The 22,442-nt window shown below is 38.8% G+C and overlaps 1 protein-coding gene across 3 annotated transcripts in view; it reads right to left on the reverse strand.

Annotated features, from left to right (window-relative positions):
- BLTP3B (bridge-like lipid transfer protein family member 3B) overlaps positions 1-22,442 on the reverse strand; it is a 33,661-nt gene that overhangs the window by 10,495 nt on the left and 724 nt on the right. Inside the window, exons 1-14 of one of the 3 annotated variants that reach the window (XM_053405023.1) lie at positions 21,020-21,125; positions 14,558-14,720; positions 13,456-13,494; positions 12,858-12,949; positions 11,642-11,831; positions 10,334-10,474; positions 8,859-9,029; positions 7,943-8,123; positions 7,520-7,603; positions 6,356-6,538; positions 5,710-5,828; positions 4,672-4,813; positions 2,944-3,137; positions 40-1,502 (exon numbers count right to left, since the gene is read on the reverse strand). In XM_053405023.1, coding sequence (XP_053260998.1) covers positions 40-1,502; positions 2,944-3,137; positions 4,672-4,813; positions 5,710-5,828; positions 6,356-6,538; positions 7,520-7,603; positions 7,943-8,123; positions 8,859-9,029; positions 10,334-10,474; positions 11,642-11,831; positions 12,858-12,949; positions 13,456-13,494; positions 14,558-14,720; positions 21,020-21,108 — 3,251 coding nt within the window. In that variant the 5' untranslated portion in view covers positions 21,109-21,125. Of the gene's footprint in view, positions 1-39; positions 1,503-2,943; positions 3,138-4,671; positions 4,814-5,709; positions 5,829-6,355; positions 6,539-7,519; positions 7,604-7,942; positions 8,124-8,858; positions 9,030-10,333; positions 10,475-11,641; positions 11,832-12,857; positions 12,950-13,455; positions 13,495-14,557; positions 14,721-17,533; positions 17,684-21,019; positions 21,126-22,442 lie in introns of those variants that run through there. The other 2 variants (XM_053405025.1, XM_053405024.1) reach the window with 2 other exon arrangements.

Raw genomic sequence — 22,442 nt, forward strand, 5'->3', positions numbered from 1 at the left:
GAATCTAAACAAAGTTAATTTTCTAGAAGTTTTCTATACCTTAATGAAGACTGAAATGCAAGCGTTTTGGTTGTAGCCAACTTTTCTTTGTCACTTTCAAGCTCTTCAGACTGCCAAGCAGCATCAGATTCGAAGTCTCTGACTTTAAGAGGTGAACCTCCTGCTCCACTTTCCTTATTTGAAAACACACTTTTGTCATCCTCCTTCTCCATCAACATCTCAAGAGAATCTTCTCTGCAATTCAAAACATTAACCAAATCCCTGGGATATGTATTACTCTTGTCACTGAGTGACTCACAAATCTCTTCTGAATCACTTCGACTGAAAAGCCCACTATTTTCTTCATTTATTTTCCCCCAGAGTTTTTCTGAGGCATCATCAGAGAACGTACTTCCCCTACGCGAATCACTATCTGATTTGAAAAGAGGGTCTGTCAGAATGGCTTTGCTAAAATCAGCATTCACAGACCTACTGTCAGTTACAGCATTCATATCTGAACTGCTTATCTGTGCAGTATTAGTAGGAACTAGCTTGCTCTCCGATGCATAAGCTTCTCCGTTCTCCAGGGGTGAAAGGTCTGATGCCACTGGACTTTCTCCTTTTAAAACAGGAGACTTACAGATGCTTCCTTGCATCAGTGGATGAAGCAACAGAGCTATGTCTGCACTTTTCAGTAAGATCCCAATGCAGACATCTGCCTGTTTTGCAGGTTTGCCTGTCACAGTCTCTACATCTTTTCTTAAGTTATCCAGGAGCAACACAAGAGATTCTTGGAGGGAGAGTAAGAAAAGATACTGGTAATGATTGATTTGCATGCTCACATGTTTTTGGACGTGAACAAGAACATGAATATCAGCGTCAGATATAAAATGTGTAGATTGGGATCTCATAGTGCACAGGTTTTCAATACCGTTGGCCAAGGCTGCAGTCTCAGTGCTGTAATACTCTTTCAGAAGCTTTTTGCGCTGCAGTCGGTTTGCAAGGTCACTAGAGTCAGGTTTTGAGGTGTGGAGCTTCTGATAAGAGGGCTCTTTATGCAATTGCTCAAATCTTGTGGGCTGACAAACCCAGAGTGTAAGTGGAAATGACTCCACAAAGCTCACTGGCCGTCCTTTTCCACTCTTCATTCCTTCAAAGTCCATCCAAAATTGGGAAAAATGAATTGCCCAGACATCAGAAGCAGCAGATGTTTTAAGTGCAGATTTATTCAGCTGGGGAGTGATAAAACCTTTATAGACATCATGCATCTTAGTATCTTGTTCATGGGCATGTCGCTGGAAAATTGGATGCAGAAGATTAAAACAGTCAGGGGATTTTGGAAAGCCTGTGAATGTTCTACTGAAAAATTCACAGTCTTTGAAGTTTTGGAACACTGCTTCCAAATCGGAGTGCCTACAGTTTGGTGAGTGCCTTGTGTTTGTACAAATCATTTCAGAACTCTGAATAGAAATTGCATGTGGATCATCCTTATGGTTTCGTTTCCTTTCAGAAGGTATGATGAACTGCAACAAAAAGCATAAATATTAATTTAAAAATCAGAAGTGATTCAAGTGCAGAATTTTTTGAAAAAGTGTTTCTCAAACTACAGGAATATATGCCAGAAAGAAACGTGATCTACCGTAGGGAGTGCCTACGCTACTGATCAAAGTACATAAAAATTCTGAGGAATCATAGCTTCCCAAAATTCAGGTTGCAATTCCACTGGAACTGCTGAGAAATTGGAGTGAGGTTGAGTGTCTGACTGCTACATTCTTGGCTACTTCACACTGGAGCTGAAGTGATACTGGGCTGACTACATAAGCTAAAAGTAGGGTGAAGGAATACAGTAAGCCCACAACTTAAGCGCATTCAACTTGTGCTTTACGCATGTGGCAAAAAATTAAAAATAATTAAAAAGAGGCAGAAAGGGGCAGATTCCATTAAAAATGACATGGGGTATCCCACCCACCATAGAACCCATGGGGTTTTGACCAAACACAATTTTGGCTTTACACACAATCCCTGAAACATAACCCCCACATAAATTGTGGGATTGCTGTATGTGGGTAGAACAAAGGCTGATGTCCTTAGTGGTATAATTCCACAAAGTATAAAAAGCTATCTTAATAAAAACTAAATAGGAGGATAAATATGCATAGCAAATAAAAATACAAAGGGTGTTTTCTGACACCTTAAAAATGAGCAGATTTATTGTGGTTAAGGCTTTTGTGGACTAGAATCTTCTTTATCAGATGTCAAGTGGTTTTGCTTATAGTTGGCAGGTTATATATTCCATTATTTAAATGGATTATATATTCCATTCTGGGCCGTTTTCCACTTGCGTATGTGCTAAATTAGGACACTGTAAGTTACTAAAATACTTTTCAGGTCTAAATTGTCTACTCCACAGAGTTTATTCCTCTTTAACTTTGTTTACTAGACTATTACTCAGAAGGGTAATACCCCTCCCCACCTTCTCACTATATATAAGGGTCTGGTGACTTCTGTTTCAGTGTATCTGAAGAAGTGTGCATGCACAAGAAAGCTCATACCAATAACAAACTTGGTCTCTAGGGTGCTACTGGAAGGAATTTTTTTATTTCGTTTCAACTGCAGCAGACCAACATGGCTACCTACCTGTATTACCCCATACTCTCTTTCCCTTATATGATTACAGAGTTAGGAAAGTTGTGTGGTATCTAATGTTACACTGGGAAGTGCTTCTGAAAACCTGCTCCAAATAATTTTTTTCAGCCAAATGAGCTAGAAATTAACTTTTAAAGTAAGTGAAGCCTCAATCTCCAACAACAACTTACCCCTTTTATATCATGTGTGGTTTGCATTTCACAAGTTGCCCTTTATTGGACAATACATATTTTCTCTCTAAAGTGGCCGCTCCCATGCATCATTCATGGCAGGAATTCAACACTGAGCAATGTTGTGCTGTATCTTTGACAACATTACCTTTATCATTAACCCATCAACTCGAACGTCAACATGTTCTTCCGGCTTTGAATTGTCATTTAACTTGTATATGGCCATGAACTGGCTGAGACTTTGTTTCAAGTCCAACACAAACTGGTTAAGCCAAAGAACACTCCTCTCATCCAGTGTGAATTGCAGAGCATTTAGCTGAATGTAAAGGTTTGGACTTGGAACTAAAGGAATAAAAACAAAATTATTATCTTAAAAACGTTTTTAGAAGTAGCATCATTCTCTCTAACAACTGGCTGAGAGCATTAACGAAATCTAAATCCATTATTACGGGCACAGGAAAAGCCAATCTTGGAAACCAATGTTCTGGCTGTATACAGAGTACTATTTCTGAACAACTGCATTCTGAACTCTGCATTCTGTGGCTATTGAGTATGCCAAGTTCTTAATGGGTTATTTTGAGATTTTTTTTTGTCCACTTATTTTTTCTACTTCCACAACTGGGCTCTCCTGAACATGCTTTCTCCCTCTTGTCCCCAGTTCCCTCATTTGGCCACACAGTGGTGATATCTTAGTCCCCGAGTCCATTCTAAGTGTATAGTCAATGTGGGTAACCAATGTAGTGCCCTCCAGATGTTTGAACTACAACTCTTATCAGCCCCAGCCATCATGGCCAATGGTCAGGGATGATGGCAACTGTACTCTAAAAAATTCAGATAGCACCATGTTGGCAATCCCATATATGGGGGGGGGGCAGGAGAGAATGATGGAGGGACACAGCCTTATCACAGGAAAAGTAAGGTAATTCTAAGTTACCTTACTTCTCCTAGTCCCATCTAAGTCCCATGGAAGAGTAAGACTGAATAAACTCAATCACACACCAATATAATGTTCTCTAATTGAGCTATCAAAATCTTGACCTTTTTTATTCTCCTGTCCAGTATATAAACTGACAGAACTAACTGTGAATCACTAGGCTTGCAACAGCTTCCTTTGCAACTGTACCAACTTTACTGAAAGTTATCAGGCTACCATCAGTAACCTGATAACCCTTGCATATAAAGTAACAGGCTTCACCTCTCACTTGTTAACCTCCTATAATCACAACTGTAACCTCTTCAGGTATTAAAGTAAATACGTGAAGAGAGGCAATAAGGATGAAAGCACTAGCCTCACCCCTGTTGCCATTGTTGTCACCTGAACGCCTGAAGAAAACTTATGCTGAATTCAGCAACACATTTTTGTTCTATTTACATACAACTTTTAAATAACATTTTACTCACAGACTGATTCAACACATTGCAAAGCTCATTTTGGATACAGAATATGTTGGAAATAAAATGCATGGGTAGTAATCCCTGTGCAGTATCATCTCCAATTGTCATAATCTGAACACAGCACACTTCTGTACGTGAGGGATGAATAATCTGTGGCTCTCCAGATGTTGGTCTACAACACTCTCTTCATTCCTGAACACTCTAGGGCTGATAGGATTTGAGAGTCCAACATCTGGAGGACATTTCACATCCTTACACATGGCTTTCACTGGTATGGAAAAACAGGGGGGCTTTAAGGACCACACCAAGTTAAGAGCACTCTGAGCATTGGGCTATTTCCCCCCATATTTTTCACAATGAAGCCCATTTGGATGAAGAGAGTAACAGTTTGCAAAATAGTCTAACTGCCCTTGGCCAATGTTCTATTATAAAAAAATTGTAACACTTTACAAGAAGGAAAAAGAAATTAAAAACATCTTACTAGGAAAATCTTTTCCATCCGGATAGTAGTACTCAGTGAATTCAATATGAATGGCTGGCATTTCTGATGGAAGGTACAAAGACTTTTTATTGCATGAAATAAGCGTTTTAGGAGAACTACGACACTGGTCAGCTGTAGAAACCTGAAATTAGGAAGTTCAGCATTTAGCAATAGAATATTTTAGATTTTGTGAAGTACCAAACACGAACAATTGCTTCTCTATTTATCATAGTGCTGGTATTCGAACGTTTGAAAGTATTTTCACTGCTTTGGGAGCAGGGTTGTAAATTGTTTTGTTACCTATCCTACTTTTCCACATATCTGGATTTATACCAAGAACAGTTCAGACATTGTCAGCCTTAAAATGCTCAGCCTTAAAATTCTGAGTGCTGATTTCTTACAGCTGCCCTACTATAACCTGTTTTGTCCCAATTTTGGCAATAGACTTTTTTTTGGGGGGGGATCAGTGATAGTTTTGATAATTCACTGATGTACTATAGTGATCAAACAAATGCCTAAATTACCCAGTATTATAATGCTAGACTAGGGCCTGGAAGACCTGGGTTCAGATTCCCATTCATCAATATATGTACATTTTTAAAAAGGGTATTTATGTCACATAAGGGAGAATAAACTTAGAAAAGAACTGACATTTTCTATATAAATATTTTCTAAAATAGAAGAGGAACAACCTAACACCTAGGAGCAAGGGTTCCTTTAACAAACTTGTACCATACCCAGCCAATTTCACAAACAAAATTCAGTGTGAAATCCAGCTATGTTTCCCGGCTACATTTCTACAGGACCCAAATAATTTAAAAGACCCTGCGATTGTGAGGATGAACCAGAGTTAGGAGAAACATCTAAATTAACATAACTGGAAGCCCAGATTTGCAAGAGATAAACATTTTAATGCCCACTTGGCAAAGCCTGTGTCAGCTTTCATTAAAGTCAGCTTCTGTATCAAGAAAACTTCAACATAGTTGCAGATATCAACAAACAAAATAACTGATATCAGCAATTAGTAATGAAATATACCTGATAAATATTAATATCTGCAAGTCTAACTACCACAGGGCTGGACATCAGTTTATCCTTTGGTTGCTGTGATGACACAGGGGAAGGCTTAGAGATTCCTTTAGGTATCTGTTCCTTGCCTGCAGGAAACAGAAGGCATAAAACCAAGTTTAGCATTAACTCTCTCTCTGTCTTTGTACTAAAACACTACTTATAAAATCTCACTGCTGCATTATTTGTTGCCTTTGGTTGTAATTTTTGCTTTGTAAGCTGCCTAGAAAACCTTTATTGGAGAGTCAAAATATAACCTAATAGTGGAAGATAAATGAAAGAGAAGCATGTTAAGTAAAAATCAACAGTATCAAAATTAAAACCCATTCATTTGCTAAATATAAATGATTATTCTTGTAATTTGGGGGTTGCACACTTGCCATATCTGTGCAGGCTTTGGAAACTAATCAGCTATTTTCCTCAAATGAGTCTAAGCATCACTTTCTAAAAATCATTTTACAGTCGCAAAGGAATTAATCACAATGCAAGTGCACTATTCCTTCTGATGTACTGAAACTACTGGGGCCTATACCCATGAAATCAATTGTAAAGATTTCAGTAAAATATCTTTATATAAACCATCTCATATAAGTTAACAATGTATGCCATAAGGTACCTGTTTGTATGAGCTGTGGAGACCCCTGGGGTGGGGATTTACTGGGAGAATCTATATTATGATCCTTCATAACCTGCTTAAGCAATTCAACATTGCCTTTGAAATCGTGTAATAATTCTTCTGCCCATCCACTTCTGGCTTTGGTAGCATCGCTAAAATGCATCCAATGGCTGCAGCTCTCATCTGTAAGTATGACATATTTGGACAATAATTAAAAATAATTTTAGAAACATGCCATTAAGTATATTTTTAAAAACTCTTTTAACTCTTTTATTTAAAGCATATGCTTTTTCCCCAGGTAGTAATCAGGGGTATGCAGTACTGGCACTTCTTTTTTGTTGTTAAAAAGTGTGGCACCTACTGTAGCAACTTCATGGTGAATACCGGCACTTATTTTTCTAGAGAAGAAGCACTGTTTAAAGCCATTTAAAAATATTCTCGGTCTGTAAATGTGTTCTCCATTAATTTGTCTAACTCTCTTTTTCAAAGCCACATAAACTACCACCTCCTTCCTCCAGATGCTCCTCCCTGTGGAAATGGAAGATCACTCCCAGAGACTTCCACATCACTAACACAGGTGGTTCTGGGGTGATCTTCCATTTTCTGGTAGAAGCAGCACACAACCAAGAAGAGAGCTGAAAGGGCTTAAAATGACGTATGAGCAATGCTTCATTAATCATGCTATAATTTTAATCAAGACCTGCCACTTTGATCAGTTCAATTAACTGATTAATGCTGCAGCCCAAATTTTAACATATGCTTTGAGAGGTAAGAATTTGAGCTGTGAATCAAAGACCCCAATGGTGTTGCTTGGCAATCCTACAGGGCTAAGACTACACACATACACACACACAAAATTTCAGTCAATAACCAGTAGATAATATATCTTACAGACTACTGAGAATGCAAGTGAAGTGCTCAGAACACTAATTTTAAAACATATCTAAGCATATTTTCAACAGGCAGAAAGCAAAGTGCAATACACCTTTTTGCACAAGATACTGAACCTGCAGCATCCTCATTCCATTTCCTATTATATTAAACTACATGCAAGTAGCTTAATAAGTTGTATACAGTACAAAAACATTTATTTCAGGATCATACTGGGAACTAATTTTGATCAAATATGACTGATAAAAACAACCACTCAGCATATACTCTTACCTGCTTTATGAAAAGGGTAGTAGTCTACAGTTAGTTGACTAAAGGAAAGCTGCATAGCACCTCCTGAAACATGCCTGTTTGCATCTGCAAAATAATACAAAGCTTAAAAATACTGCACATGTAGTGTTTCTTATTTGTTCTGTGAGGAAGTGCCTTTTAATGGCAGCTTTTAAGACAACATGCTTCCCTTCTTGGGAAGTCTCAAACTGCTTTACTATGAATACCTATAGGGAAGTGTGGCTATATCAATGCACATTTCATGCTATGTGCTGTTGAGGACCAATTAGCATTCAACAAATATTGCGTAAACCTGAAAGTGTATGAACACAATTGACTAGTAATATACTGCAATCAATCTTCTGATAGCCATAACAAAAGACTAGCAATGTTAAACAGCATAAAGGAATCACACAAAACACTTACCCTTTTCCTTAGCGTGAATATCATCACATATATGCAGGTCCAAGTGGGAAATTGCTAGATGATAAGAAGTTTCCTTAACATCAAAATCATTGAATAATTTCACAATTGCATCATTTTGATCACTAGTGGCTGAGGACTGCTGTGTTTTCACCTGCTGAGAACTGGATGCAGGAGCAGAACTCTGGAAACATTCAAATATATAACTTTAGCAAGAGCCTCACCACAAAGCACTGGGGGAAAAATCTCAGAGTCAAAAGAATTCCCATAAATGCTTAATGTTTTCATGTTAAGGAAAGCTTTCAAATGTAGCATCTGAAACACACCTTTGATTATCAAGGGTGTATGACATTTCACTGCTATCCAAACTAAAAAGTTAGGTGCTTTCAACAAATCTAAAAGCATTTCTTTTCATACTTGTTTCTTAGTCATATACTGATAAACATGTGGGACAGAGGATAGCTTTGCAAAAATACTGTACCTTGATGCATCACACCAAACTTCTCCCACACAATCACCCTGTTCTTCGGAAGCTCCTTCCTCACTTGCCTGGCCAATCATTTGTAATGACTGTATTACTTCATGAGAGTAATTTGTAAGTGCAAAATTTCATTAAAGGGAATATCATTTTTTAAAGCAGCATTTGATCCCTCCCCCCAGGATAAAAGCTTTTCTATGCATAATATAATTTAGAGGCAAAGAGAATACTACAAATACATACAAGACTGTTACTCCTAGGGCTACCAATAGATCCTAACGCAATCTTAACTGTGCAGTACTGTACATATTCACTCAGAAGCCCCATGCAGGCAAAATTTCTAAGGCTAAAATTATGTGTTTGAGTCCCATTAGATAAGACAAACATTACCTGAAAATATACCTACTAATATTAAGCCACAATAATGTTTGCTTTCCTTACCTGTGTGGGTTCAGAAGCTAGACTTTGTCTCTGCTCAGCTGATTTTTCAATAGCTTCACTAAGAGACTTAGCGTATTGGACCATAGCTTTCAACTGGGAATCAGTTAGAACCCACAGCAAGTCATCTAGTATTAGAATCAGTTTAGATGACACCACATTGCAATCCTTTAACTGTTGTGAAGAGAAAAAGTAAAATTGGAATATTGGTAACATTGATTTTGATAGAATCTATTTTATATCAAGATTTGGGACTACAGTCAATGATTTTTAAGCAGAACACAAAGCAAGACTTAACAGTAGTCATAGCACAGAGCAGGAATCTTTGTTCAATTATTTTTGTTCTTTCGTACTCCTGCTGAGAGTAACCTTTTATTAGCAGTGAAGTAACAGTAGAGGCAAGCTGGAATATGCATCATTAATTTATACAAGTATTTTTCAGGAGCTTAATTTAACAAATATATACCTAATCAATTTGTCCCAAGAAATTTCAGGAAAAAATATTTTTGAGTTAGAGGCAAAACAATGCCTCTCATTATTAAATTTATACCCCATCTTTCCATTAGCTAGGATTGTCATATTTAAAAAGTAAAATTCCTGACACCAGCAAAGTTGTTTAACAAACCCTTTTTAAGCTTTTAGAGCTGTTTCCTGGCAAAATTCCTCCGACGCCGAAAACCAGGACATGTCAGAGATTTTATTTACGTATGACAAGCCTACCATTAGCATGCTCAAGGCAATTAACAAAATGAACCATACAATACAATACAAAATACATATATATAATAAACCTTGTGATACATTATAATCTGAAAATTGAAAGCTAGCCTCCTCATTCTGATGACATCCAATGTTGGCAGCAAAGATGCCAAACTGACTCCCACCTGTTGCAAGACTTTGTTTCTCATGATAGTAGAAAATTATTGCAAGTATGGAAGATTAACATCCTCCATTATCTATGACTTAACAAGCACAAATGAGTATACCTGTGAATAAAGGACTACAAGCTTTAGGAAGCCTTGGACCACTAGCTAATCAAACCTTGTGCTCATCAGTAATCCTGCCCCTCATTCCTGTAATCATGTTGGGTATGAGAGGTACTACAAACAAGGTGCTTAGGGGAAAACCTCCAACATAAGCCTTGGAAATCCATAAAGCAGCAAGTGCGCTCTCTCTCTCTCTCTCTCTCTCTCTCTCTCGATCTAGAGGTGGTTCTTTTCCTCTCCAAGCTCAGAGAAAGGCAGGATATCTCACCAGAAGAAAATGGTGCTAGCTCAAACATGTCAGCATAATTGTGGATCCTGCTTGTACAATAATCTTCTATGTTTTAACTAAAATTTCTACCCATTTCATGTCAAACGGATTAGAATGTTAAACAAATCTAATGCTGAACATAAATATACATATTTTTTGCAGAATCTCTCCATCACCTTTGCCATCATTAAGGAATATACAAAATCATCACAAAGCAGTATTACCCTTCTTTTAAGTGTGACCCGGATTTTGGACTGGTTAGTAATCAGACGAACTGGAGCACTCATGATTTCATGCTGAGAGCTTTGGATAGCATCTGCTTCTATTCTGATCATCTGCCAGTTGATTTCTTTAAATGTCAGTACCTAAAATAAAACACACGTACCCTGATTTAAAATATCTATTTGAGAACTGTAAAAAGACAGACTTGCTTCCCTAGATCCCACAGGCCTGTTGACTTGTCACATCTGAACTTGGGTTCAATTTTCTACCCATCATACTTTAATTGTTGAACAAAAAAAGGTTTCTATTTAAATTTGCAACTTACCTGGAAGAATAATCTCATAAATCAAAGAAAAAGAAATTGACATCAAGCATCCAAAACTTCTTCCGTTATTTTATTTGAAAAAGTTTGTATAAACTTTAAATGGGTCAGATATATAATAGTTAAACCTATATTTTGCAGGTTGGGCCAAGTTAATCATGTCTAAGGCTTGTTGAAGTCAATGGAGCTAGGGCAGGCAGAACCAGCTTCCTTTGGTTCCAAAAAGTCCCTTTTTACCATTATAGTTATGCTTGGTGAAACACAGTATATTTCTGAATGTTTATACTAAACACATATTATGCATTTCAAAATATACATTTAATTCAAAGGCATGGTTTCACTTTCAGACACAAAGCCAGGGACATGCCTATTGTAACTATTCTTTAGTTTCATAGATAAATCCTCGCCTGAGCACATTTTTTCACTGTATAAGCATGTTGCCCTTGTTAAGCAGAAAGGAAGATATTATGGTATCTATGTTCATCAGTAGCAAATAACTAATAGCTGAAGGACTGTCATTCATACTTGGCTGTTTCCTGCTCCATGATCCCTGCAACTGTACGTATATGAACTTTTAAAACCATGCATAGGAATTGTTCTTTAGACATGATATGGTTCCCAATAGACTGGCTAGGGTCCACAAAAGCCTTCCACCCCACTTACACTTCACTTATCATGTTTAGCAAGGGCCAGAAATAATGTGTCATATGCCAAGTATGCAAACAAAGTCAGCAGCAACTATGCCAGCTAAAGGCCATGCCATAATGGTGACAGGGGTCTCAATATGGCAAGTTGCTATTAAAATAATGTAGGTTTAATGGTAAAATTAAAGCAAAATAGCCAGGTTAATATTATTGATTAGACAATGCTACAATAGGAATGTGGATTCTGTAATGTGGTTTTTTTCTTTGTATAAAAGAAAATAAACTAGTTACAGAAAGAGAAAAGAGAATAAAATAGCTTGTTCTAAATTTAAAGTCAGCCTTACCTCTCCACGCTGAGATTCTTGTAATCGAGTAAACCTTAGATCACCATGTTCCCAGTTTGCATTTACACTATATATTCTCAACTGGGAGAGTTCAAATGAAGCATTGAATGCTTTTGCTCCAATTCGGATTATAATGGAGTTTACAGAAACAGATATTCCTTCTACAACTTTTTCAGCAAAACCATATCCGCTGGTGAAATAAAATGCAAGCATTTAAAACAGAATTTCAGCATAGATTTAACAGCTACTTCAAATGAAGATAAAACTAGCACTGAAATCGCTCAGAGACCAATAAAAGAAAAACTTAGAACAGATCATAATCTGGGACTATGTAGACCAAGAGTCAACACCCCTGTTTTAGCTTCTGCAATTGAGTGCCAAACTAGAACTACAGGAAGATCACCTTGAAAAAGTAGGTGTGATAATAGATATGATGTTCTTTGCCACACTGCAATGCATCCTAAGTATTTGGGACAGAACACCATGAACCACATTCCTTCACACTGAGCCATTTGCAGGGGTGGGTGGAGAGATATGAAAGAGCCATATACCGGTTTGCCTTTTATTGTTCACCACCACAATCCCCAAACACTATTATGATCCAATAAGGCCCCTTTGTGTATGTAGCGTCATAGCAAGGCTGTTTCCCCCTCCTACAAATGACGTTACAAGCTATATTTAATTCTCTCCAAAGCTTTGTAAGTGCAATGTGGAGCTGATAAAGAAAGAGGCGGGTCTTTTTATCACTTACAGAGAAGACACACATGAGAAATAGGTGCCTATTTCTACATATAATCTTTGGGTCGCTTCAAGAAATGTGAGCATGAAACAGATAACATGTGGACTACTGACTAGCAGCCATTTTCCAGTAATCACAGTGACTTGTAAAAATGCAAACACAGTTATGGAAATCACTACTGGCCTCTGTGGGCTATACTTGCATGCAGCCCACTTCACACCATGGGCTCTCCGTGTGATCCTTTACACAGTGGGGACCACATGGAAAAGACAAGCACTAGGATCACATGCATAAACTGGGCTTTGATTACCTTTATTCTACAAATCTAGCTAACCTAACCCAGCCCTTCTCAAGCAGATCTGCCATTTAGCCCACTTTTAATTAACAACTATATATAAGCCTATTCAGCTTGTTTTCCTCAGCACTGCCTACATATGTAATGCTTGATTCTATTGCAACATTTAAATTATGACTGACCTTTGCCCTGATGCAGTTGCTATAGGCGATGGTCCATTAGGAGGGCGTGGTTCTTCACATGTACTCATTTCCATTATTACTTTATCCAGTGACTTTAGATATGCAAGAGAAATTTAGAACAATTGAAATGTTTTACATTCAGTGACTAATTTAAAGCCATCTCGCAGAATTAAAACTTAGAATGAGAGCACATGAAAATACATGACAAAACATTTCAGAAACTATTTGGCTTTATAACACTTTAGAATCATGTAAAATGCAATGGGTTGTATCCAATCACATTGTCCTCTTTGTACAAGGCCTTCGGTGTGCACAATGGGATTTCTTCTCCTTCCACAAGCTCCCTATATCTGTTCTGGGTTTTCCCTCAACCCTCTGGGGAAGATTTGGGGGGCCTGGCACAAAAGACAAGGAAGTAAGTCCTCAGCTGAACAGAACAACTTCATTGGATACAACCCTGTATTTGTATTGCCAGTAATGGCAAAATGTTCTTCTCTCCGCTAGCTATTGCTTAGTGATTTCAGTATGATTGCAAGGAAATTACAAATGCATCACCATTCTAACATAGTTAATTTGGGAAGCTGAATTCCATACTCACCAAACAGATTGGATGTGTTTTCAATTTTGTCCATGGTATCTGCAAGATAAAATAAAAACAAAATCATTAAAGAAAATATGGCATCATCACCAATCACCAATCTGTTTTGAAAATGCTCAAAGCAAATGTGAAATCTCATGTTGCATATAACACTACACATAAAAATTAAATGTCTCATTTATACCTTTCTGCAAGCCTAAAACCAAACTTGCCTCTTCTTGTTCATAAGGACTGAAGTGTTTGCAAACTTACCAAATGAAGTCAAAACAAAATGAATGTGACACTCAAATTAAGGAAACCAAAAAGGACACACAAATCTGATTCAGTAAGGATCAGTTCCATACACTTTACTACATATGTCAAAAGACTGTGTGTCTATGTAGGTGTACATACATGTATGCAATATATATGCATGTGGAGGGGAGGAATTCCCTTCACCTAGCTTCTGAAGCTAACATGGTGTTAATCTTATCCAGAGATATGCAAACTAAACAAAAAACTGCTGTATGCCTATAATTCAATTCACAGAACAAGTAATCACCACTATTAGAAGCAAGGGTGCTTATAATCTCACCTATATTTGATAGTGAATGCACTTCCGTTTTTTGACACAGACATTTTCCTAATCCACAAATTACTACAGATTATAATATATCTTGGTTTTCACATCCCCACATGCACCCTCCATCCTCTAATGGATGGTGACCATGTTATGTACTATTCTGTCCATTGCCAGCACCATAGCTCTAGAAAAAGGACACAGCAAATAAAAAAGCAACAAGGGGGGGCGGAATAAACACCTGCAAAAGAGAAGGGAGGAAACAGACACCATACAGCTATATGGGCAGAAGAAGCTACTGGGGCTATCGAGTCCCTCCATCCCATTTTTTATTTGTACAAAACAATTTGTAAATCCTGATCTGATCTGATTCAGTCCGGACCAATCCAGCTCCCCCCCCCGCCCCCGGAAGAGGAAGCAAAAGACTTCTGAGGACCCTGCCTATCCCATCCAGAGGGAGATGTCGTCCTATTAACCAAATGTCCTCCAATCAACTGTGGCAAACTGGTCTTTATTCCTGTGCCAGGAAAATCACTTACTCACCCTAATAGATGCTTTATTGCAAAAGACTTTGTTGATGGCAAGCCAAGTGGGAAGATCCAGCATATTCTGAAGCACTTCTTCATCAAGCTCTAAATTGGTTAGCTGACCTTCACCTTTTAGTGTGCTCAAGTTGATTTTGTCAGGTGACAGGTTTTTGGTGAACCTAAAACAGAATATCAACACTGCAGTTATTTCAGAACAAAGCAATTACTCAGCTTACAATTGATGAACACATAAAACATCTAAACATACAGTATACAAAATTAAAAAATAAAAAAAACAATATCTAATGGGGTTTTATTTGTGCAAAGCAGCTTTGGGCACAATCAACTAAATACCAAAACATCAGAAGACACCAACGTGGTTTGTCTCTTGACTACAACAAGTCTGAAGTTCATATTTGAATATAACTCTGCTCTTCCCTTTCAGTTTAAAATGGTTCATTTACCTAGGCTAAGTGACTATTAACAGACTTTGCCTGACAAAGACTTTGCCACTGATAATGGCTTGTGCTCCTCTTGGAGATGTCTGCTGTGATAGCAAGTAGCCTATATCTGAATGTCCCCTAGGCAGTTAGATTTACCTCCAACTGCTGCAAAAATGGGAGTTATGTCAAATATTCAATAGCTTATTGACAGTATTTGACTACTATGCCACCCCTAAAGCAAAATCTAAATTCTGTTATTGAAACCTAATTTTAGTCAGATTCTGATCTCTGGGTGTATTACTTTTAGTTACAACATTTGACACTTTCACATAAATTTTCCATCCTGTCTTCTCAAAACTCTTAAGTTCTCTTCCTCGCCAACCTCTCCAAAAATCATTCATCTTCCTCTCAGACTTTTCCTCCTTTCTGAAAAAGCTTTTCCCAGCAATCTCCAATTACTGTAGTAGGTATATAGCAATTCATTTAAAGCCTGGCTGCTTTGTCATCCTCAGGTGCTGCCAAACACTGAGATGTTTTCTTTGGAAGGAAAAGAAAGATTACAGGAATAGTTACCCTAATTGAAAAGAGAGAAGGAATAGATTTTAACAGAGGATATATCAAGGATGCTATTTATGGAAGGATAATCTATTAGCAGAAAGTACCAGTGAACCTATAGGGGTCCAGGAGATTTTACCCTCCCAAGTGACTGCTGATGCCAACACAAGTGAGAAAAGAGCTACAGCCCAAAATAAATCAGAGCGGTAATGAAAGGGGGGGGAGGAAAAATATTAATGTTTGCCTCACAGAGGAAGCTCAAAAGCAGAAATAAGAAATGATCTGAAACGGGGGGGGGGGGGGGAATGGGAAAGTAGACTAACAAAAGAAAAGTTCCAACAATGAGCACCTGATTAATGAAGAAACAGTGAACAAGCAGAGAGACAGAGGGCTGACAGAATTCTAGTGATGGAATATGAAGCATTGAGAATTGGAAACAGATTCATTGACTGAAAAGGATCCTGTGCCAATTTTCAGTAGTACAATTTCCTTTTGAATGCTACACAGCTTCAAAAAACAGTAGTTCAAAGGCATACCTACAACATCTCTATTCTATGTTTGGGTAAAGATATGGCTCTGAAACTAGAATGAGGGAAAGCCAAAAAAGCAACACAGCCCTGAACTCTTAAGTATTATAAGAGGCAAACAAGGAGAACACACAAATAGAAATTGAAGGAATGCAAAGAACCAAATGGAGATGGGAGAAAAGCTGATTAGCCTGCCGGAAGTACAGATATGCAGTAATCCTGTCAACTTGGAATGTAAGTCTCATCACATGGCCAACATCTTATGGAGGTAGCACATTTATTTATCTAAACATGGTCCATGCAAAAGTGTCTTTTGCATCATCAAGTACTCATGTCCAAGCCTGGATCTTTGTACTAAGTCCTTTTAGATTCACAGCCAGTTCACCAGTAAGTTTATCCTATAACTGGGTACACATTGCACCCCCATTTTTCAGGCCTTGGGAGCTACATTAGAAAGCTGCCCCATGCTGTGCTTTTTCAGACACTCTACCACCCCCACATGTAGATGGCCACAGCATCTGTCTTCCTTCTCTCTTTTCCTAGAAAAAAATTAGCTCAGTTCTTTCCTTGCCTCTAAATTCTTCAATGGAAAGGCATCCACCAGTATCTTCCTAGAAGAGGATTTCTACATTTTAACTGGAATCAAAATTAAAATTAAACAGAGGAAAGCTTAATGAAGGGGGTAAAGTACACTAACATGCTGAGAACTGTGGTGGATTAGGGGATCCTATAATTCTAGAAGACTTGCTTATTAAAATTCTTTATGTAAAGAGAGCCACATACTGATCTCTCCCAATAGCCCCAAAATAAACCATGTCTGATATCAAACATGGATTCCTAGCCTATATTTGACAGTTCTCCCCTTAAGTTATAGTGAAGTTCAAGTTTTTCATTTCTCCAGTTTTCTTTAAGCACGGGACAGATAAATATTAATGTCTTGATTCTTTTGCTTCTTCCTATTTTCTTTCTTTTCCAATTTGCTACTCTTTGGGAAAGTTGCAACCTTATTGTCCCTCCCAGTTCCATTTGCAGCCAAGTCTGAAAGGCTCAGCCTCCTACTTACGTTTATGGCAAGTTTCCACCTGTAGGCCTCTGCCCTGCCCCATGTGCAACAGTAATTAAACAAGAAGGTGGGGTTAGCTAGCCTGTATAATGCATTATTTGTTGGGAAATAAATAACTGGTGAATACCAATTAATTCTGAAGTCCCACATGAGGGGAACTACAAAGAAAAAGTGACTGCCTGAATTTTAAAAGCATGTGAGGATTGGCTTACTCTTTAGCCAAAATAGCCCACAGCAGAATTTAAAGCACAGATCTATGCAGCATTTGCAAAGCACAGGAAATATAAGTTGTTAGACCTTTAAATGTCCCAGTATTAAGTGCTTAAAATTGGGGGAGGGGCTGCCTCTACCACTCTCAGAGTGAATAGTATACCACCTTAAGTACGTTTCAGTGCTTTATTTACAGTAATCACAGGACTCACTCATGCATCCTTCAATGCTACAGCAGAAACAACACAGGCAAGGTATTCTTGGTTTCAAAATACATAAATTAGTCTCAAACATGTGGTCTGAATCTGAAATCCCAGTCTCAGATGTCTGCTGGGTTTACATGGTTCAAAAGGAAGAGGAGAGAGAGAGAGAAAGGAACAGAAACAAACAACACAACCTCCCACCATGAAGGTGAGGGAGCATTAACTGTCCCTTCTCTAAACATTTACAGCTCTGTGATCATTTACTAACCAGCATAGATATGCATTAACAGGTTTAACTGCAAAACTCCCACATTATTAACCCCTTCTACTCTAAGTCTCTGTATTAGTGTTTCAAGCTGCAAAGCCATTAACCTCTAGTAAAACTCAATGTGCTTTCATGAATTATCATAATTGTTTTACAACTGCAACTTCACTTTGTTTATTGCTCACTCTCTGGAGCAGTTACACTAATATTGGTCAATCCTAGACTTCCCAAGCTAAGCAAAGTGATCACAACCAATGTAATCCAGTCTGTAGAGTACAATCTCCAGCAAAGATCCAAAGAATAGTATTGCTAATTCCCTTATGGTTTCTTGTACATGAGTGCACTGACACACTAGCAAATCTGATAACAACACTCTGTTCTACTGAGAACTCATTTAAATCCTCCAAACACGCCACTGTCAAGTTTCCCAATCTACAAACCCCGATTACCATAGTCATATGGCAGAGATCGTGGTTTGTTGCTCCTGCTCTCCCTAATGGAGGGACGAATCAGAAGCCATCTGCACATTCATGGCAAACTTTTAGTAATGGATTACAATGACAAGCATATTGGCAAGGCACCAACAGCAATGGCTCATCTCTCCAAAAGGGTATGGGAGAATATGATGCCAATGTTCAAAACCAAGATGAAGGTCTACCAGGCTTGCGTGTTGAGCACACTGGTTTATGGAAGTGAGTTGTGGGCAACTTACAACCACCACCAGCAACACCACAATGCCTTTCACATGCGCTGCATCAGGAAGATTTAGGGCATCACAGGGCAAGTCAGAGTCTCAAACAAAGATGTGTTCTCCCAAGCCCACATTCCCAACATGTTCACACTCCTGTCTCAGCAACGTCCATGCTAGCTTGGTCATGTCCACAGAATGGAAGATGTGAGAATCCCCAAGGACATGCTCTATGGGTAGCTGGCTTCAGGCACGAGGCCCACTGGCAGACCAACTCTGCATTACAAAGATTTCTGCAGAAGTGGCATGAAGGCTGACAACATCAACCCTGCTATGTGGGAATCCCTTGCAGACAACTGCAGTGCCTGGAAACAGACAGTAAAGTCGTACATCCATAGCCGTGACCAGAGGAGGAACGACCACTGGGAGGAGCACAGAGAGAAGAAACGCCATGGTGCATCTGCAGCAGTGCAACTGGACACCTCCAGCTGCAACAAAACATGTCTCTCCCATATCAATCTCTACAACCACAGCAGGTACTGTAACCTTCCAACAGTTTGACTTGACCCCCCAAAGGTGCACTTTTCCATTGACTACCAAGATGGATGGATTCCAACAGTGACATGTAAACACAGTCAAAATGCCCTTTCCGTTCATCATATGCAGGTCTTCAGATGAAGGGCGATATACAAATTTAATAACTAACAATAATATTATTAATAAGCAACACTGGGTAATAATGTACAATGAAGTTTCATCTCAATGGCTTAAAATGAAGCCTTCAAATTGTGGGTGGGGAGAAGATAAAGCCAAGTCCTGATTTTAGATTCTATAAAGCTTAAATAAATAGTACAGCACCAACAAACAGCTATGCTGTTACCATGTAGTTCAGGAGTTACAGGGGAAAATAAGACTGAGCGTGTTTTTTACCTCATATGCTATAAAATATATATGAATTAGTACATTCTAAAGGAAGTAAAAAACATGAATTATTTGGTCTTGCTTCCTTTATGCTGACCAAAAGGAAATAAATTAATTCTGGCAGGTACTTTGTCAAAGTACTTCCTGCCTCAGATATGATCATAATATCTAATGAAAGTAAAAACCAAAAAGAATAATTCTAGTCAATTTTGTCTTGGCTTTTTATTGATCTGTAAGCTGATCTGAGAGCTGAAGATTGGGCCAAAATGCTTTAAATAAATGAATGAACACCAAAAGAATTAAAAAGAAAGTAATTGTGTATTCTCAGCCACAGAGTAGATCTATCCTTAACTGCAGTTTTTCAATCCAAAGCAATTAGAACTTCTTTCTACACCAGTCTCCTTCACTTCCTCATTTATTTCCTTGTTGCATCCCTCCATTTATAGGAGTTCAACAAAAATAGAAAGGCTTGCATTTGCAGTTGATCAGGAATTCTACAACAGGTAGGATATGCCCAACCAGTTGTTAGCATACTTGTTCCCACCTTGAACTAGGACTAACATTCACATCACTGTACAGTGGTACCTCGGGTTAAGAACTTAATTCATTCTGGAGGTTCGTTCTTAACCTGAAACTGTTCTTAACCTGAAGCACCACTTTAGCTAATGGGGCCTCCTGCTGCTGCCGCACCACTGCTGCGCGATTTCTGTTCTCATCCTGAAGCAAAGTTCTTAACCCGAGGTACTATTTCTGGGTTAGCGAAGTCTGTAACCTGAAGCGTCTGTAACCCGAGGTACCACTGTATACATTTTCACACAGAATCTGAAAAACATTTCTCACTATATCTGAGTATGCACCTATTTGTGACAGTCCAATGTCCATAGAACATCCAGATAGAAAAGGTACAGACTGTGTCATGCTGACAGGTAGGGAAGGAAACAAAGTAGGTTGTGAAAATGGCGAATGCCCTGAGAGAAGTCAATGTAAAAACTGCTGGGACTGCAACACACTGTTATCTCAAAGGACATTCGCATATACTAATAACAAATATTATACTACTTCATCCCCAAGTAAAAATGAAAAACAAAAGCACACTAATCCCAACTAAAAATAGGGCACATGGTATTGTATAAACAGTCCAAGCAAACACCTGTTTAGGCAGATCAAATGAAATCAGGGCAAAAATGCTCTAGTGCACTGTTCACTTGATTACTTAAGAATCTTAGACCATGGTTCACAGAAGGAGAGGTGAAAGCTGCCTGGGGCAATCAATTGCAATCCCTTGTCAACATGCAGAACTCTCCAGATCATACAGACACAAGCCTATAATCTAGACTAGGGAGTGCAGAGAAGAGATGAAAGTAGGACAATTGATGCACTACAGAATAGAGTCTGCAGAAGCTCCAAAAAGCAAGGGAACCAAGCTACACATTACAAGGATGATACTTGTCTACCTATTACTTACAACAGGAATAAACAGTGGTTTATATTCTTACCCCTAATACTCTCGCACAAAAGCAAAAAAGGTTACTGCACACAGGAGGAAGAGGTTGAACTATCATCTTATGTTCTATGAGGGAGCAGAAAGATAGCTATATTTCACCTTGTTTTCATTATAGAATTCAAAACAGCATACACTGTGCTCACTGGCAGTCTCTCCTCTAAGTACACCTCCTTAGCGTCCAACAACATTGCTTTATCATGTGCCCTCAGACAATGCCCAAGGTTAAAAAAACTCACTCAAAACTTGCTTGAATATGTGACACATTTTAAAAACAATACCTCATTCCCACCCCCATCCCAGTTGATCAAATTTTGGCCTCTTTAGGTTGCAATCATTTAATTATTTACCTGGTTCAGTCTGTCTTATTTCTGAGTAGACATGTGCAGGATTGCACTTCCAAATATCTCTGCTTGGTTTGGTTTGGTTTTAAAGTAATTATATGTTTAATTAGTTTGACAACTTCATAGTTTTTTTAATAAGCTGACATCCCTTGTTAGTACACAGCAGGTTGCATTATATCAGACTAGTTCTACATTTAGCCTAGTACTGTTTGCTCTGATTGGCAGCAGCCTCCCAAGTCTCTTTCCCATCACTTACCAACTGAGTCCTTTTTAAACTAGAGATACTAGGGACTGAAACTGGAGTTTTCTGAATGCAGCAAACACTCTGGGAAACCAAAGCTCAGTAATACTCTTCCAGAAAATCAGGGCATCCTTCAAGACGATGGCAGAAAATAAAAACACCAAATCATACGACACAGATCTGTTGCCTTTAATATGCAATATTTAGATTCCATAAGATGCTCTTGAATGTGGTAAGGAAGGGCTTTTGGTTTTACATTCTGCTCTGACTGTTCCCCAGTTCTTCATTTCTTGGCACCACAAGCCAATGCCCTCATTTGTGTGTGTTCCTCAATGCCTCATTTGTGTGTGTGACCCTATCATGCCAACCTTTGACTGCAACAGCGAATACACATCCCTCAATCAAATCATCATGGATTATAAATGCATAGCAAATATTAGAGATATATGAAAAGGTTTGCTTAAGCGGCCAGCGAAAACAGCATAACCCAGTTCCAATCACCATTTTTCTTCTTATTGTTTTTGTGCGCCTTGCCGAATCAAAACCCCGGACAGACATCTCTTTTGCCCCGGCGTGATGCACAACTTGCCAAGCTTCCCCCAACCCCGGTTTGTCATTCATTCCCACACAAATCTGGCGTCTCCAGACCCGTCTGCAACAGACAATGTGCAGGGTGACATCAGCCAAGCTGCCGCTCGCCCCTCCCACAGGCAACGTGTCAAACACAATTTACAATCCACCCACTTCTGCCTCGGGCTCCTGCCTGCGCGGCTCCCTTCTCGAGACACCTACGGCTCCGTTGCCTTGTCGCCGCCGCGCGCTTAGCACCGGCGGGGACGGGCGAAGGGGCTCAGGCGCCGCCACGCTCTGCCCGGCTTTCCTCTAACGCCGCGAGGGGAAGGGATTCCTGTGCGGGCTTCCCCGACTGCGGCAAGAAGCA

Source organism: Podarcis raffonei, chromosome 10 (genome assembly GCF_027172205.1).
Source record: "Podarcis raffonei isolate rPodRaf1 chromosome 10, rPodRaf1.pri, whole genome shotgun sequence".
Taxonomy (NCBI): Eukaryota; Metazoa; Chordata; class Lepidosauria; order Squamata; family Lacertidae; genus Podarcis; species Podarcis raffonei.